Source organism: Ascaphus truei (genome assembly GCF_040206685.1).
Source record: "Ascaphus truei isolate aAscTru1 chromosome 2 unlocalized genomic scaffold, aAscTru1.hap1 SUPER_2_unloc_4, whole genome shotgun sequence".
NCBI classification, from domain to species: Eukaryota; Metazoa; Chordata; class Amphibia; order Anura; family Ascaphidae; genus Ascaphus; species Ascaphus truei.
In genome coordinates, this window is record NW_027453818.1 from 478,275 (window position 1) to 496,093 (window position 17,819).

At 42.8% G+C, this 17,819-nt stretch overlaps 1 protein-coding gene across 1 annotated transcript; it reads right to left on the reverse strand.

The window, feature by feature from the left end:
• Window positions 1–1,939: 1,939 nt before the first annotated feature.
• On the reverse strand, window positions 1,940–12,839 carry LOC142473279 (uncharacterized). The gene is made up of 2 exons (XM_075580484.1): window positions 12,210–12,839; window positions 1,940–5,413 (listed from the first exon to the last, which is right to left on the reverse strand). The coding sequence occupies exons 1-2, from the start codon at window positions 12,226–12,228 to the stop codon at window positions 3,396–3,398; spliced, it is 2,037 nt and encodes a 678-aa protein (XP_075436599.1). The 5' UTR covers window positions 12,229–12,839; the 3' UTR covers window positions 1,940–3,395.
• Between the last annotated feature and the right edge of the window lie 4,980 nt (window positions 12,840–17,819).

Sequence of the window (17,819 nt, forward strand, 5' to 3'; positions counted from 1 at the left end):
GAAAATACACTGGCAAAAGCTGCAATAGCGCCTCCTGAGGTCAGGAAGAAAAATACACCTGATATCCTCCATTTTGGGGCAAACGAAAAGTATCTATCTGCAGAGCAGGAGGATTCAGGAGCCCTATTGGCTTATACGCGCTATGTGACTTTCCCAGAGGCTCATGGGATATGTAGTCCCTGCTTGGAACCTCTTCCTATTAGCCGCCTTTTGCACACTTGTCCTGCGAATGCGCAGCATCTCGAACATGTGCAATTGCCTCTAAGATGGCGGTGCCCTGCAAAGCTAGCCGCCATCGCATTCTTCCTGGCACCTCCGGAACCTGCTCCGTGCCTCAGTTCCCACCCACAGCCCTCCCCACACCCTCCCCATCCTCCGTTGTCGGTCACAGCCACAGTGACAGGTAAGGGAATGAAGGGGAACCTGGGAGGAACCAACGGGGTCAAGGGGAGCCCAGAGGGAGACCCATGCTATACACGTCTGCACACATCTCTTACACAAAGATACGCCCTTTCTTCTGTTGCTCAACTGCTAAAACTCTGACACAGACCCTCATTCTCTCCCGTCTCAATTACTGTAACCTCCTGCTGTCTGGCCTTACTGCCTCTCAACTGTCTCCCCTATAATGTATCCTAAATGCTACTGCCAGAATCACACTACTCATTCCTAAATCTGTCTCAGCATCTCCCCTGCTGAAATCCCTCTCCTAGCTTCATATCAAATCCTGTATCACACACAATTCTCCTCCTTACTGTTAAAGCTTTACACTCTTCTGCTGCTCCTTACATTTCAGCCCTAATTTCTTGCTATACACCATCCCAAGTCTTGCGTTCTGCCCAAGGATGTCTTCTCTCTACCCCTTTCGTATCTAAAGCCCTCTCCTGCCTTAAATCTTTCTCACTGACTGCCCCACACCTCTGGAAGGCCCTTCCCCTCAGTATCCGACTAGCACCATCTCTATCCACCTTTAATACCCACCTGCTTAAGGAAGCATATGAGTAGCTCCATGGCTGATAATTTACAACTCATACATAAACCTTGGCCCCCTGCAGACACACTTACCGGAACGCCCTCCTACTGTCTCTGTACGTTCTTCCTACCAACCAATTAGATTGTAAGCTCTTTGGAGCAGGGACTCCTTTTCCTAAATGTTACTTGTGTCTAAAGCACTTCTTCCCATTATGTTTTATTTGTATTATTTGTAATTTATATGATTATCACGTGTATTAGTGCTGTGAAGCGCTATGTACACTAATGGCACTATGTAAATAAAGACATAGATACCTACCCTGTGTAAGCACTTGGGTGACAAGGTTTTCTTACTGAGATACATTTTATACGCTCTGCACATGGAAAAGGTTTCTCCCCTGTGTAAATGCTCTGGTGTCTGAGGACTGTCCTCCTATTACGTAACTGATTATGATGTAATCCCCTTTTATGAATTGTTTGGTGTGTGTTGAGGTGCCTCTCAGGGATGAAATGTTTCCCAAATTCTGTACAATTAAAAAGTTGCTCCCTTGTGTAAATCTGCTGGTGTAACAAGAGGTCCCACTTTGCATAAAATGGTTTACCACACTCTGAACAAGCAAATTATCTCCCCTGTGTGAATCATGTGGTTTGTGAGGTCATTCATCCATGAAACATTTTTCCTATACTCTGTCCATGTGAAAGGCCTCTCCCTGCATGAATTTGTTGGTATCTGAAGAGGTGACCCTAACACTGAATTGTTTCCCACACTGAACAAGCAAATGGTTTCTCCACTGTAAATACTTGGGTGTGACAAGAGGTCACACTTTGTACTGAATTGTTTCCAACACCCTGAACTAGGGTTAGACAATAACAAAAATACTTCCCACCATAAGAGTATTAAGTAATTTATTGTGATAATATATTGCTGAATATTGTTAACACCCAATAGAAAGCAAAAAAGCAAAAGTCCTCAAAATGTTCGTCATTTATTGTGAAACATATTTCTTATACAAATCCATTTAATTCTTAATACAATGTAAAAAAGCATACAATACTGTATATTTTAATTTTAAGAATAACAAAAGTTTCACTGAAAATGTTACACTATCTACACCCACACTAAAGACCCCTTTCTTCACCATTTTATTTTTTATTTATTTATAAAATGTGTTACCAGGAAGTAATACATAATACATGTATTTCCTGGGCACAGAGTTAAGAGGACAAATAATACATGGTTACAAATACAGTTACATAAGTGAACAGGGTATACATTATATACAAGACATTGCATGCACAGTTAAAGATAATATATATTACAAGCGTATGTAACAGTTATAGACCAGATTAAAATGCGAGAGCCTTAGGCTCAGGCCCCGCTCCCTCAGTCAGTGCGCCCGCACTGCAGACAGGCGGCGCGCTGACAGGCACAGACCGCGATATGCGGTCTGTAGGGAGCCGGAGGGGAGCAGGAGTGGGAGGGGGGGCGGGATCTGATCGTGGTGCCGTGGTGCCGTCCACCCCCCACCACCACACACAACACATACATACACACTTTAACCCGCAGCTCCTTCCCTGCTCCCCGCCCAAGGCGCCTCCCATCTAGCTCATTCCCTCCCCCCCATTGGCTGACTCGCGTACCACGTGACGCGTCAGCGCTGAAAATCACTAGGATCTTGCAGCATCGGCCGGCTGACGCGTCACAGTATGTAGTCAGCCCTGCCGGAAGGAGGCAGCGGGGGCAAGGACCATTAGGGTAAGGGTCTGGTGGCCCGCGGCCACGCGCCGCCGCCGTCCGCAGCGGGTTCGCAGCCTTAGTTTTGAAAGAACTTAAACTGGTGGTGGATGAGAGTCTCTATGGTAGGTTGTTCCAGTTTTGGGGTGCATGGTAAGAAAATGTATAATTACCCCCTCGACCCCCCTTCTGTACACATTAATAGGGCATGGAGAGGCGTGGGTTAATGGGCATGGGGAAGGAGAGGGTCAAGAGGCACGGGTGGGTGAGAGCCGAGAGAAATACGGGGGAGGAGAGAAAGGGGTTGAGTTATGGTGGAAAGGAAGGGATAAGAAGCATGGCAGAGGGGAAGTGGTTAATAGGGAGGGGTGAGATTACCAGCAGGAGGATTCCTTATAGCTGCAGCATGTGAAAGTCGAGGAGCTCCCAGACTCGCTCCCACTCCACTGTGTCTACCAGACCCACACTCAGTCCTCTCTCTGACAGACCCACCCCCACTCTGCAGCTGCTGATAGGGATGCCACGGTAAGGAGAAATGGTAAGTATTGCGTTACCCTCCATTTTTATTACTGCAGTATTACTATGCTACTGGTATATTGCCCAACCCTACTTTGAACAATCACATATTTTATCTCATGTATGAATCCTTATGTGTAATGAGGCTGATCCTCTGTGAAAAGCTTTCCCCACACTATGTACATGGAAATGGTTTCTCCCGTGTATGAATCCTGTGGTGGGTGAGGAGACTGTTCTTAGTACGGAATTGTTTCCCACACACTGTACATGTGAAGGGTTTCTCCCCTGTATGAATCCGCTCATGGTTGCGGAGCTCCGCCTTTGTAGAATATCTTTTACTACACTCTGTACATGTGAATGGTTTCTCCCCTGTATGAGTCATCTGGTGTGTGACGAGGTGGCTCTCTTTACTAAATGGTATCCCACACTCTGTACATGTTAATCGTTTTTCTCCTGTATGAGTCACCTGGTGTTTGCAGAGGCTTTCCTTATATCTGAATTGTTTCCCACACTCTGTACATATGAATGGTTTCTCCCCTGTATGAATCATCTGGTGTCTGAGGAGACCGCTCTTAACTGTGAATTGTTTCCCACACTCTGTACATGTGAATGGTTTCTCCCCTGTATGAGTCCGCTCATGGTTGAGGAGCTCTCTCTTCCAAGAAAAGCTTTTACTACACACTGTACATGTGAATGGTTTTTCTCCCGTATGAGTCATCTGGTGGCTGTGGAGATATGTCTTAGTACTGAATTGTTTCCCACACTCTGAACATGTGAATGGGTTTTCTCCTGTATGAGTCATCTGGTGTCTGCGTAGGTATGTCTTAGTACTGAATTGTTTCCCACACTCTGTACATGTTAATGGTTTTTCTCCTGTATGAATCATCTGGTGTATGAGGAGACTGCTCTTAACTGCGAATTGTTTCCCACACTCTGAACATTTGAATGGTTTTTCTCCTGTATGAGTCATCTGGTGTCTGAGGAAGTGGCTCTTAGTACTGAATTGTTTCCCACACTCTGTACATGTGAATGGCTTTTCTCCTGTATGAATCAAACGGTGTATGAGGAGACTGCTCTTAACTGCGAATTGTTTCCCACACTCTGTACATGTGAATGGTTTCTCCCCTGTATGAATCATCTGGTGTCTGAGGAGACTGCTCTTAACTGCGAATTGTTTCCCACACTCTGAACATGTGAATGGTTTCTCCCCTGTATGAGTCCGCTCATGGACGAGGAGCTCTGTCTTCCAAGAAAAGCTTTTACTACACTCTGTACATGTGAATGGTTTCTCTCCGGTATGAGTTATCTGGTGACTGAGGAGGTTGCTCTTAGTACTGAATTGTTTCCCACACTCTGTACATGTTAATGGTTTTTCTCCTGTATGAGTCATCTGGTGTCTGAGGAGGTGGCTCTTAGTACTGAATTGTTTCCCACACTCTGTACATGTGAATGGCTTTTCTCCTGTATGAATAAAACGGTGTATGAGGAGACTGCTCTTAACTGCGAATTGTTTCCCACACTCTGTACATGTGAATGGTTTCTCCCCTGTATGAATCCGCTCATGGATGAGGAGCGCTGTCTTCCAAGAAAAGCTTTTACTACACTCTGTACATGCGAATGGTTTCTCTCCAGTATGAGTCATCTGGTGACTGAGGAGGTGGTTCTTTCTACTGAATTGTTTCCCACACTCTGTACATGTGAATGGTTTCTCCTCTGTATGAGCCATCTGGTGATTGCGGAGTGTCCTCTTGGTACTTAACTGTTTCCCACGCACTGTACAAGTAAAAGGAGTCACTGCTGTCTGAATCATCTGGTGTGGAAGAAGTTTCCCCTGCAGTGAGAAACTGCTCCTACCATCTGTACATGTAAAGGTTTGCTCCCTAGTGGGGACACAAAGGTGTGTGAGCAGGTCCCTGTAGAGTGAGAAGCTTTTGCCACACTGACAGAGAAAAGGCTCCGCACCGTGGCTTCTTCTTAAATCTGTCGCATACCTTTTGCTGGACCCATATTTAGAGTCCGTCTCCGCTGTGTGCTGTACAAGGTCTGTAAAGTCACCATCATGTTGCACTGGTTCCTTGTATGTGTCCAAAATGTGGCAGGAATCATTGTTTTTTGGCACTTCTGGGCTGCGAGGAGTCAGACAGCTTCTGGATGTATCAGAGCTCAAGTTCTGTTCCTCATTCAGGCCGATCTCTAACAGAAGTAAACAAAAAAGACAGAACAAATGTTTTCAATCTGTAAATCAAATTACTGAAAGCAAATTACAAATCCAAAACACTGAAGAATCTATTTAACCAATACTTAATTAACAAAATATTCTCTTCCCCCAGGGATTTAAAATTGTGGCACATGGACATCCAATGGCCCCTAATGACTTTGGTAGTGGTCCCGAAGGCCTGAAATGTATTTGTAGCAGCTCTCAGTGAAATCATTGATACATATAGAACTTGTATTTATTACTGTATTTATTATTTAAGGATAAATGTACATCCTCCAAATAATTAACACTGAAAATGTCCATGAGAAGTAAAGTTAAGGAACTCCTGGTCTATCACATTAGTGCGTTAATAATATCAACTAAACCAGACAGCAACCTATAGTGTAAAGATACTGTAGATGCCCATGTATGTATGTCTTTATTTATATAAGGCCCACAGTGTACTCAGTGCTTTACAGCAGAAACAATACAGTACAGGGAATTGTAATACAATAAGTGCAACAAACACAATCAGACAATAGGAACGGAAATCCCTGCCCTGGAGAGCTTACAATCTAAGGGATGCAGTGACTACACTGTCCATGTAATCTTCTTTCATAAGACCCACATAAACTAAACTGCTCCATTTCGTGTCATATTTTGTCAGTCACAAATACTATTCATATAATTTCCCAAGCACGCGGCCTTGGTGTAATATTTGACTCCTCTCTTTCCTTCTCCTCTCACATTCAAAATAAAGAAAAAAGGAGCACTGCAGAAACGAAGAACTGGAGGCAAAAGTAGAAAAAATAAAAGAGTTATTGAGACACAGCCCAAGATACAAGAGAAACCTCCAACGCGTTTCTCGCCATGGGCGCTTTATCACAGAGTGGTTTCCTGAGTCTAGAGGGTGTCGCATTATAGGCACTCCCCGCCGGAAACACTGCCTACCTGTATCCCAGGTAAAAAAGTCCTGTGTGAACAAAACAGTCCGGGGAAAATGTAACCACGGAAAAAGGCAGTATAACTGTGGGGGAGGTGTAGGGAAACACAAAATGGATGTGCCCCCTAAAAGAATTCACTTAAATGCACACCATAACAGTGTAAAAATTAGCTTTTAATAAATTTACTTAAAACATATATTACCAAAGTAATGTGTAATGTGAATGACAAATATATTAAATCAACGCTATCAGGCAACCTTGTCGTCAGTTATAAGTTCATACTATCCCAGTTAACCACTTAATAATGGTGGGATATGGAGGACACAGGTTGCTAGGAGTCAGGGTGTTAACCCCTCTGGAGCAACGGTGAGACCCAATAATGGAAGTGTATAGATGTACACAAGTGAGTGGCCAATGGGTTAAATGTCCAGCTACCTTGCTAGATCAGCCAGCACTGCGCACTATAATGGAGACTTTAGTGTGTTAAAATAAGAGTGCTAGAGTGATAAAGCTGGCAAATGCAGTGATAATGGTAGTACATACACTGCAGCATAGACCTGCCAGACACGGCAGTGCTGTGCAAGGAAAGCAGGCACACTCACTATAAGATTAAAGGATTAAATAAATAACTAACTAATGGGATCAACACAGTTAGAGCCAGGAGACTGCTGACACTACATTAAAACAGCTCCAAGTGGCGACTGACAACATTGCGCGTCCAACGCGCATTTCCCTCCAGCAAAGGAGCTTCCTCAGGGACAAATTTTACTGGGGCAGTGAGGTCTGAACCTTTTTATACCCTTGCAGTACCCTAATTGCAAAATCAATTGTTCACAGCTGTTGCACATGCGCAGTGTGCTAGCACCTAAACTCACTCCATAAAGTACTTAAATACTAGTTAGATACACTATCAGTCAATTCCTTAGTGTCATACCTTCATTTAGCACTTTTCCCCGTTGTTTTCGGGCTTTTGGTGCAGTTTATATGGCTATAAATCGTATGCTCCGGTTGGAGTAGCTACTGCGCATGCGCAGGAACTTAAACAGTAGTTCTGTTAGTCAGTGCGCAATTGCGCATGCGCGGCACCCTAGAGGTGATTTCAATCGGTATATATCCATTGCGCATGCGCGACATCTTAGAAAATATTCCTATGTCGGTCCATACGCATAGCGCATGCGTGTGCTCTTAGAAATAATTACGCTCCATTCCCATTCAATGTGCGCATGCGTGGGGACATAGAAAAAATTACAATCTCGCACTTGCATCGTGCGCAAATGCGGTCTGCGCATGCGCAGGAACTTAGAAGTTATACCATTGAGGTCTATACTCATTGCGCATGCGTTGACACTTAGAAATTCTGCACGATCTCTGGTAGTTAGTCCCGCGCATGCGCGGGGACTTAGAAATTATACCATTGAGGTCTATACTCATTGCGCATGCGTTGACACTTAGAAATTTTGCGCGATCTCTGGTAGTTAATCCCACGCATGCGCGGGGACTCAGAAAAAATTCTAATATCTAACAGAGCATGGTATACATGCGTGAAGACACAGATTTGGATCTATGAAAACACACAGAGAGCCTTATAACAAGTGCATACATAGGGTACTGATTAAAGATGGATGTTATGGGTATATGTTATGGGTATAAGGGACTTATATTGCACATATATTATTAAGTGATTGTGCAAGTAAGGATGTTAACAACCCCCCATAATTATATTATATTACACAATGTGTCAAATTGTAATGCAATGGTTGATAATTAAATTGATCAATTCAAAGATATAGGTGTATATATGCACATAATTTTATTATCTTAATTCATAATGTATAGCACATATACACACATTACACAAATATTAAACCCACTGCTGGGTTTTAAAACTTTAGTCTTATAGTCACTAGTCTAAATAATGATAATGCTATAAAATATTTATTATTTCAATACCAAAGGCTGAAAACTGTCATGGTGGACAACGGAAATGACAAAACCGGTTGTCAGAGAGACCAGTTCTGTGTATATTCACAATGTTGATAAGATGCAGAATACACATGGCCGATCAGTTGGCCCCCTTATCCAATAAAGGGTGTGAAGGTGAACCCCTCATTGAGACCATTAGGGCTCCTTGTTTTTAACTTATAAATCCATTCTGCTTCGATACGAAGCAAGGATTGATCAGTATTGCCCGTATAGTCACTTAAAGAAACAACAAAGGGATGGGGAGTGATCACAGAACCATACTAATTGAATGAAGTGGTCAAATACATAAATGCGGTAATCAAGTAATGGGTGCAAACTGTGAACTGAAAAGTGAATCAGAAAAGGTGAAGGGAAACACAAAATGGATGTGCCCCCTAAAATAATTCACTTAAATGCACACCATAACAGTGTAAAAATTAGCTTTTAATAAATTTACTTAAAACATATATTATCAAAGTAATGTGTAATGTGAACCAACGTTATCTATCTTATCACATGTAATTGTGGTAAGAGGTACGTTGGCAAGACAACAAGACAGTTACGCAGACGTGTTCTTGAACACATTAACTCTATTAAACACTCTGCAGAGACATCGGTTGCTAGACACGTTACACAATGTCATGGTGGCGACACTAATGCTATTAAATTCATGGGCATTTATCAATTGAAATGCCCCATGAGAGGCGGCAATACTGATCAATCCTTGCTTCGTATCGAAGCAGAATGGATTTATAAGTTAAAAACAAGGAGCCCTAATGGTCTCAATGAGGGGTTCACCTTCACACCCTTTATTGGATAAGGGGGCCAACTGATCGGCCATGTGTATTCTGCATCTTATCAACATTGTGAATATACACAGAACTGGTCTCTCTGACAACCGGTTTTGTCATTTCCGTTGTCCACCATGACAGTTTTCAGCCTTTGGTATTGAAATAATAAATATTTTATAGCATTATCATTATTTAGACTAGTGACTATAAGACTAAAGTTTTAAAACCCAGCAGTGGGTTTAATATTTGTGTAATGTGTGTATATGTGCTATACATTATGAATTAAGATAATAAAATTATGTGCATATATACACCTATATCTTTGAATTGATCAATTTAATTATCAACCATTGCATTAAAATTTGACACATTGTGTAATATAATATAATTATGGGGGGTTGTTAACATCCTTACTTGCACAATCACTTAATAATATATGTGCAATATAAGTCCCTTATACCCATAACATATACCCATAACATCCATCTTTAATCAGTACCCTATGTATGCACTTTGTTATAAGGCTCTCTGTGTGTTTCCATAGATCCAAATCTGTGTCTTCACGCATGTATACCATGCTCTGTTAGATATTAGAATTTTTTCTAAGTCCCCGCGCATGCGTGGGACTAACTACCAGAGATCGCGCAAAATTTCTAAGTGTCAACGCATGCGCAATGAGTATAGACCTCAATGGTATAATTTCTAAGTCCCCGCGCATGCGCGGGACTAACTACCAGAGATCGCGCAGAATTTCTAAGTGTCAACGCATGCGCAATGAGTATAGACCTCAATGGTATAACTTCTAAGTTCCTGCGCATGCGCAGACCGCATTTGCGCACGATGCAAGTGCGAGATTGTAATTTTTTCTATGTCCCCACGCATGCGCACATTGAATGGGAATGGAGCGTAATTATTTCTAAGAGCAGACGCATGCGCTATGCGTATGGACCGACATAGGAATATTTTCTAAGATATCGCGCATGCGCAATGGATATATACCGATTGAAATCACCTCTAGGGTGCCGCGCATGCGCAATTGCGCACTGACTAACAGAACTACTGTTTAAGTTCCTGCGCATGCGCAGTAGCTACTCCAACCGGAGCATACGATTTATAGCCATATAAACTGCACCAAAAGCCCGAAAACAACGGGGAAAAGTGCTAAATGAAGGTATGACACTAAGGAATTGACTGATAGTGTATCTAACTAGTATTTAAGTACTTTATGGAGTGAGTTTAGGTGCTAGCACACTGCGCATGTGCAACAGCTGTGAACAATTGATTTTGCAATTAGGGTACTGCAAGGGTATAAAAAGGTTCAGACCTCACTGCCCCAGTAAAATTTGTCCCTGAGGAAGCTCCTTTGCTGGAGGGAAACGCGCGTTGGACGCGCAATGTTGTCAGTCGCCTACTTGGAGCTGTTTTAATGTAGTGTCAGCAGTCTCCTGGCTCTAACTGTGTTGATCCCATTAGTTAGTTATTTATTTAATCCTTTAATCTTATAGTGAGTGTGCCTGCTTTCCTTGCACAGCACTGCCGTGTCTGGCAGGTCTATGCTGCAGTGTATGTACTACCATTATCACTGCATTTGCCAGCTTTATCACTCTAGCACTCTTATTTTAACACACTAAAGTCTCCATTATAGTGCGCAGTGCTGGCTGATCTAGCAAGGTAGCTGGACATTTAACCCATTGGCCACTCACTTGTGTACATCTATACACTTCCATTATTGGGTCTCACCGTTGCTCCAGAGGGGTTAACACCCTGACTCCTAGCAACCTGTGTCCTCCATATCCCACCATTATTAAGTGGTTAACTGGGATAGTATGAACTTATAACTGACGACAAGGTTGCCTGATAACGTTGATTTAATATATTTTTAATTCACATTACACATTACTTTGGTAATATATGTTTTAAGTAAATTTATTAAAAGCTAATTTTTACACTGTTATGGTGTGCATTTAAATGAATTCTTTTAGGGGGCACATCCATTTTGTGTTTCCCTTCACCTTTTCTGATTCACTTTTCAGTTCACAGTTTGCACCCATTACTTGATTACCGCATTTATGTATTTGACTACTTCATTCAATTAGTATGGTTCTGTGATCACTCCCCATCCCTTTGTTGTTTCTTTAAGTAACTGTGGGGGAGAAATCCAGCAAAAGGACACAATAGAGAATACAATAACAAGAAACTTAAATAGACTCATAAGGACAATACAAATGAAATGAAAAAGAATCAAATTAAAAAGTGGATAGGATGTGGAGGGAATAAAATTATCTTAGATTAAATTAATTGTAACACCAAATAATATAATCACGTGATAAAATACATATAATAAATGTAAACTCAACTACCAAGGAAAAGAACAATTTGTATCTTGAAAAGGGGAATATACATAATGAATAAGATGTAAATAAATAAACCACACTGAGAAAATTGCATACAGCACTAATACATTGTAGCTGTTTGCATGTAGTTTGTCCCTGAATATATCTATACAAAAGTTAAACTGTGGACTTATTTTGCCAATTAGTTTAGGGATATTGTATGTGTATATAATTAGAATATTACTTATAATTTGTGGAGGGTCTTCTATTGTTTTTACTTAGGGTCAGTTCTGTTGTGGGTTCTGGGGCTAGGGAAGTACCCTCTTGTCCCCTTGGGACTGAGGGGAACGGGCCTGACGAAGGGACAAGTCCCGAAACGTTGCCCCCCTATACTCCCCCGTTGTGACCCACTTTTTTTGTTTTCTTTGTTCCCCTTCCACCATTCACCTCACCTTCCCTTCGTTGTCCCATCCTACTTTTCCTTTATCCCTTATCCTCCTGTACATCCCACGTATGGCCCTACCTGTATGTTATCTGTTCTCCTAGTGTGCCGTTGTCAGTTGTTTGACTTATTTGTGCACTGATTACATTTTCAAAATGGTTATATACCAGTAACTTTGTATCTATTATTAGGGTGTGCTGGATTTTCTTCAGTACTTTATAGGATTAGTTTGGGTGTTTGACTCGCATAACTGCAAAATAAATAACCAGATATTCCCCCCTTGCAGATTCCAAAGACACCAAAATATCTTCTCAACTCACTAAACAAGCGTGGATCCATGCTGGCAGTGGGCAGTGCTGCTCTGGAGGTACTGGCAGTGGGCAGTGCTGCTCTGGAGGTGATGGCAGTGGGCAGTGCTGATCTGGAGGTGCTGGCAGTGGGCAGCGCTGATCTGGAGGTGCTGGCAGTGGGCAGCACTGCTCTGGATGTGCTGAGTGTGGGCAGTGGTCCTCTGGGACGTGCTGGCAGTGGTCCTCTGGGAGGTGCTGGCAGAGGGCAGTGGTCCTCTGGGAGGTGCTGGCAGTGGGCAGTGGTCCTCTGGGAGGTGCTGGCAGTGGGCAGTGGTCCTCTGGGAGGTGCTGGCAGTGGGCAGTGGTCCTCTGGGAGGTGCTGGCAGTGGGCAGTGGTCCTCTGGAGGTGCTGGCAGTGGTCCTCTGGAGGTTCTGGCAGTGGGCAGTGGTCCTCTGGAGGTGCTGGCAGTGGTCCTCTGGAGGTACTGGCAGTGGGCAGTGGTCCTCTGGAGGTGCTGGCAGTGGTCCTCTGGAGATGCTGGCAGTGGGCAGCGCTGCTCTGGAGGTGCTGGCAGTGGGCAGTGGTGCTCTGGAGGTGCTGGCAGTGGGCAGTGGTGCTCTGGAGGTGCTGGCAGTGCTGATCTGGGGGTGCTGGCAGTGGGCAGTGCTACTCTGGAGGTGCTGGTAGTGGGCAGTGCTGCTCTGGAGGTGCTACTGGAGGTTACTTAATCTATATGTGTTGGGTTTTAGAATGTGCCTGTATATAAAATAGAATTGGAATGAACATTTTTTTGGACATATATACAGCATTTAGTATCAGCTTTTTCAAACCTAAATTATTAACCTCAAAGGAGTCGGAGAAGACAGGGGCACCAAAAACACAAATGGTCCATCCGCAAACAGGCACTTAATTTCAAACACTGCAAAACTTTAATGGCTCAGGATTGTGTCACAATAGAACCATCTAGAAAAGTATAAAGAGAGTCGGAGATTAGCAGCCAAAAGACCAGTAAAGTCCTCATAGTGTAACATAGTAACGTTCTGTACAGTTCTATAGTATGAATAAAAAGCAGGTACATCAGAGAGACTTTCATAAATGCTCCCGATACTCTCTCAGGTCCAGCAGTTCTGCTCCATACTGACACAGTCTCACTTTCCTATTTCATACGGTGAGAAGTGGGTAATGCAGAGGAACCAGTGCAGTAACTTCCCCTCACCTTACCCCAGCATAATAAATAGGGGGGTTTGAGCCCTCACACCCTCATTAATTTGTTCCTCGATCACCTCCAGTTTCTCACATTCAGCACATTTGTACTTTGCAGGACATGCTTATGTAGCCCTCTTTCCTACGCTCTAGAGTGACTACGGGTACTGCACACACCGGTTGGCTCAAGGAGATCTGGGCCTCCGCTAACTGGGAGCCTGGGGTAAGAGTTATCTTATTGTCAGCACCTCCACTTACCCAGGATCCCCATTGCGTAAGAATCCCCTGGGTAAGAACAATAGCAGCACACATCAGGTTATAACGGTTTACTGTAAGTACGAATAGAACCTTATCATATAGGTATAGCAATAATACATATAACACACATCAACTAACTTATACTATGACACTAGTGGCTCGGCCACACTCATAAGGAGAAATGTCACTGTCCCATCACCGCGTTCATGTAACTGTAATATGTTTATAGGCTCAGTCCTTTGGCCACTCCACTTAGTGTCCCCAAAGAGTGTTCCCTAAGGCGGGATCAGCGCCTGTTGACCGGTGTTGGTGCACTTTAGTAAATACCTTCCGGTCACTGCCATCTCCCAACTAAAACCCAGCAAAACGCCAGGTCCAGATGGGTTCTCCAATCAATATTACAAAAAATTTAAGATGGTGTTAGCCCCATATCTACTTGATGTGTTTAATGCGTTTCTAGAGGGAACAGCCACCCCACCATCTATGTCTAAAGCCAACCTAGCGATCATACCAATGAAGGGAGAGACCCACTACAGTGTGGTAACTACCGCCACATAGCCCTACTTAATTCGAACTTAAAACTTTTCAGTAAAATTTTAGCAAACAGATTGACCCCCATACTTCCAAACCTAATACATATAGATTAAGTTGGATTTATTACCGGCAGACAAGCCTCAGACAATACGAGGAAAATTATTGACATAATCGACCATGTACATCTCTCATCCACGAAGGCCGTCCTGTTGAGTCTAGATGCGGAAAAAGCATTCGACAGGATTAGGTGGGATTTCCTAGACCAAACATTAATTAAATATGGATTTAAGGGCCAATACTTGGAAGGGGTTAGAGCCCTGTATAAATCCCCCATGGCCATAGTGAAACTTCCAGGAGGAGACTCAAACCCTATCAACATAAAAAATGGTACCCGACAGGGATGCCCCTTGTCTCCACTTCTATTTGCTCTCTCCATTGAACCCTTGGCATCAACAATTAGAGACGAAAAAAACATAGCTGGAATTGAAATAGGAGAGACAAATCATAAAATATCCCTATTTACTGACGACATTATCCCGACTCTCGCCAACCCCTTGATCTCACTCCCAAATTTACACACACAACTTGACAAATTCAGCAAAATCTCGGGATATAAAATTAACATGGATAAGTCAGAAGCACTGAGCCAGCGCTACCAGAACCCGAGGTCAAATTATTGCAAGCAAATTTTAAATATAAGTGGAGCTCCACAAAGATCAAATACCTGGGAATACAAATAACAAGGGAGTATAATTTACTGTACAAGCATAACTACACACCCCTGTTCGAGAGGTTAAAAAAGAACCTCCAGTGCTGGAATGAATACCAGATATCTTGGCTAGGAAGAATAGCCACGGTCAAAATGAATATCCTGCCAAGGCTCCTGTATTACTTCCAGACTCTCCCAATAGACATCCCAATATCAGAGCTTAAAAATCTGCAAAATAGAATCTTCCAATTTATCTGGCAAAACAAGACCTAGGGTAGCTAGATATATTATGCTAGCTCCAAAAGATTGCGGAAGCTTGGCAGTCCCGGATATCATTAAATACTATTTGGTGGCCCAACTCAAACAAGCAATAATGTGGAATAACGACCCAAATACGAATTGCTGGGTGGGAATAGAGTCTACCTACACGAGACCTCTCTCTCTCCTGGCTGCTATGTGGACTGAGAGGGGAAGAGAGACCTTCTCGGAAACATTAAAACTGGGAGCAATGCACCCCATATGGCCATCCCCTGACCTCACCAGAGAGACAAGAGGTTAACTGGACTGCGGTCCAGGGATGAGGTTTGCACCTTGTTGTACCTTGAAAATGTATGTTCCCATGTTTCATTATAAGCATGTATTTTAATGTTTTAAAGTGCATTTCTGTATCTCCAGTTCTGGAGGTCGCAGAGCGTTCATATTTGGCCAATATGTGGAGTCACTGTAGTCATTAAAAACTGGCAAAGGTCGACCCACTGAGCCCACCAGAATGGAACTTATTAATATGTGTAGATATTAAAGTGTATATGTATTTTATTTTGGATCTGTTCTGAAAATGCAGATGCCATTTGCTAGGCTAATAGGTCATGAAGGGCAGACGGCTGAGTAGCCTAAGCACGGTGATCAAAAAGTAACTGCCTTGATTGTTACCCAATGTCTAGGGATTAAGTATTAGTCAATCAACAAACTCTGCCAGTCTAATTGTTACCTGAGGGCATGGGTTAGTCTGTTAGTCTGTGTCTCCACATTAGAGAGTGAATACAGATAATTGTTCACCAATAGGCTGTGTTCAATGTTAAGAATAGGGTTGCACAGGTATATAAACTGTGTCAACCCTACAGTTTTTAGTTGTGCTGGAGTTGTGCTTCTGATACCACCTGAAATGTCACCGGATTGATGGAGAATTGCTAGCTGATACTTCTCCATTCGCCAAACCTAAGTAAGTGTTACCTTCTTGTCTGTTAATTGTACTATATTGATGTGTTCACCTTTTTCAAGGAATAAATTATATTTTATTATATCTAAGCCTCGTTCAGTTCAACCCAGATATTTGGTGTTCATTATATCTTGTCATAAGCTACCGTGACACGGACAAGTCTTGCAGTGTACTGGAACAGCCTGCTCGTCTTGGAGCTTGATGATTGCACTCTGTTTATTAGATTTTTCACCAACAGGGCGCTATTCTTCACATAGGGATTTTCCATGGGCAAACCACTAGGACATACCCGTTTCGGATTAGGATTGGACTATGGACTATGGACTGTACACTAAGGCTCTTGGACATTGAGCAGGTTTTGCATTAACGATTATCATGTTTTGCCTTTTAGGTGGTTAATGCCCCATTTATCAGTAATGTCATTAGAAGCCATACCCAGGCTACATATGTATCCATTACAATGGTCTTGTGACGCTTCTGCCACAGCTTTATGCCAGGGCAGTTTATATTGGCCACGTGCCGGGTCCACGGAAACAGCCACGGATTTGATAATAGGTCCACGAGTGACATCTTCCACATCGTCATTTTAACATTTATATTTTTGCACTTAGCACATTGGAATATTGATTTTTGTATGACAGTGCATGTCTGACCTTGGCCTCATATGCAATTTGTGGTTGGGGCTTTTTTTCTGTTTGCCACATAAGTGACACTGCAGCAATGGGAATAGGGACCACAGTTCAGCTCTATGGCTTCTGCCACACACATACATGTGGAGCCTACACACACCACTTTTGGCCTGTGAGCCACTATGTGAACTTTAATCCCCCTGCAGTGGCTTCCACTATATTTCCTATTGAGCTACTAAGTACATCTTGTACTGAGTGCTTACATTGAGGTTACCCAAGGTCAGCACTGCATCTGACATCACGCTGTGCAATCAACTTGATTTGCAGCACCTGTTATTTGTGAGTGTTCTAGGGGTATATATATGTGTTCACTTCTGTCCTGTAACTGCACCACCTTGACAAAGGTCCCATTCGTGGATGAAACGTTGGTTTTGTGTTTATTTCATTTTTTCAATACACTTGTTTGTTCAATTCTGGAGTGCTGCCTGCTGATTTCGTTTCCAAACGGTATCCTATTGCTTATATGTATATATGTATATATGTGTATATGTGTATAATGTATATATATCCACACACACAAAAGTAAATACAACTGTATGCTCATCTGCATGTCTTAGGCAGGTCTGCAACCCCGCCTTTCCCCATTATCACCCAGCACACAGCACTTCCACTGCAGCAAGGGATTCTGGGAAATGACATGCAAATGAGCACACAGTGCCACTTTTTGCTTCAAAAACCATTTTTAACATGGTTCCCTATAGGCTTAAGCTTGCTGCATGGTCACAGCTTTGAGCATAGCCAGGGTTAAGGTGCATACCCAGAAAACCACCCACAGACAGCTGTTTAGACCTTAATGGGTCTCATCAGTGTGGGGTTGATTAACTGGGTATGCAAAGAAGCTAAAGGATGGGCCAACCATTAACATGGTTCCCTATAGGCTTATTTGCTTTGCTGTGGAGGGTTTTTGTCACTTTTTTCACTCACCATAACTTAACTCATATATATATATATATATATATATATATCTCTCAAACCGTTGTATGTATGTTTGTCTGTCCGTCCTGTGTCTAGGGGCAATCACATTGGTCCT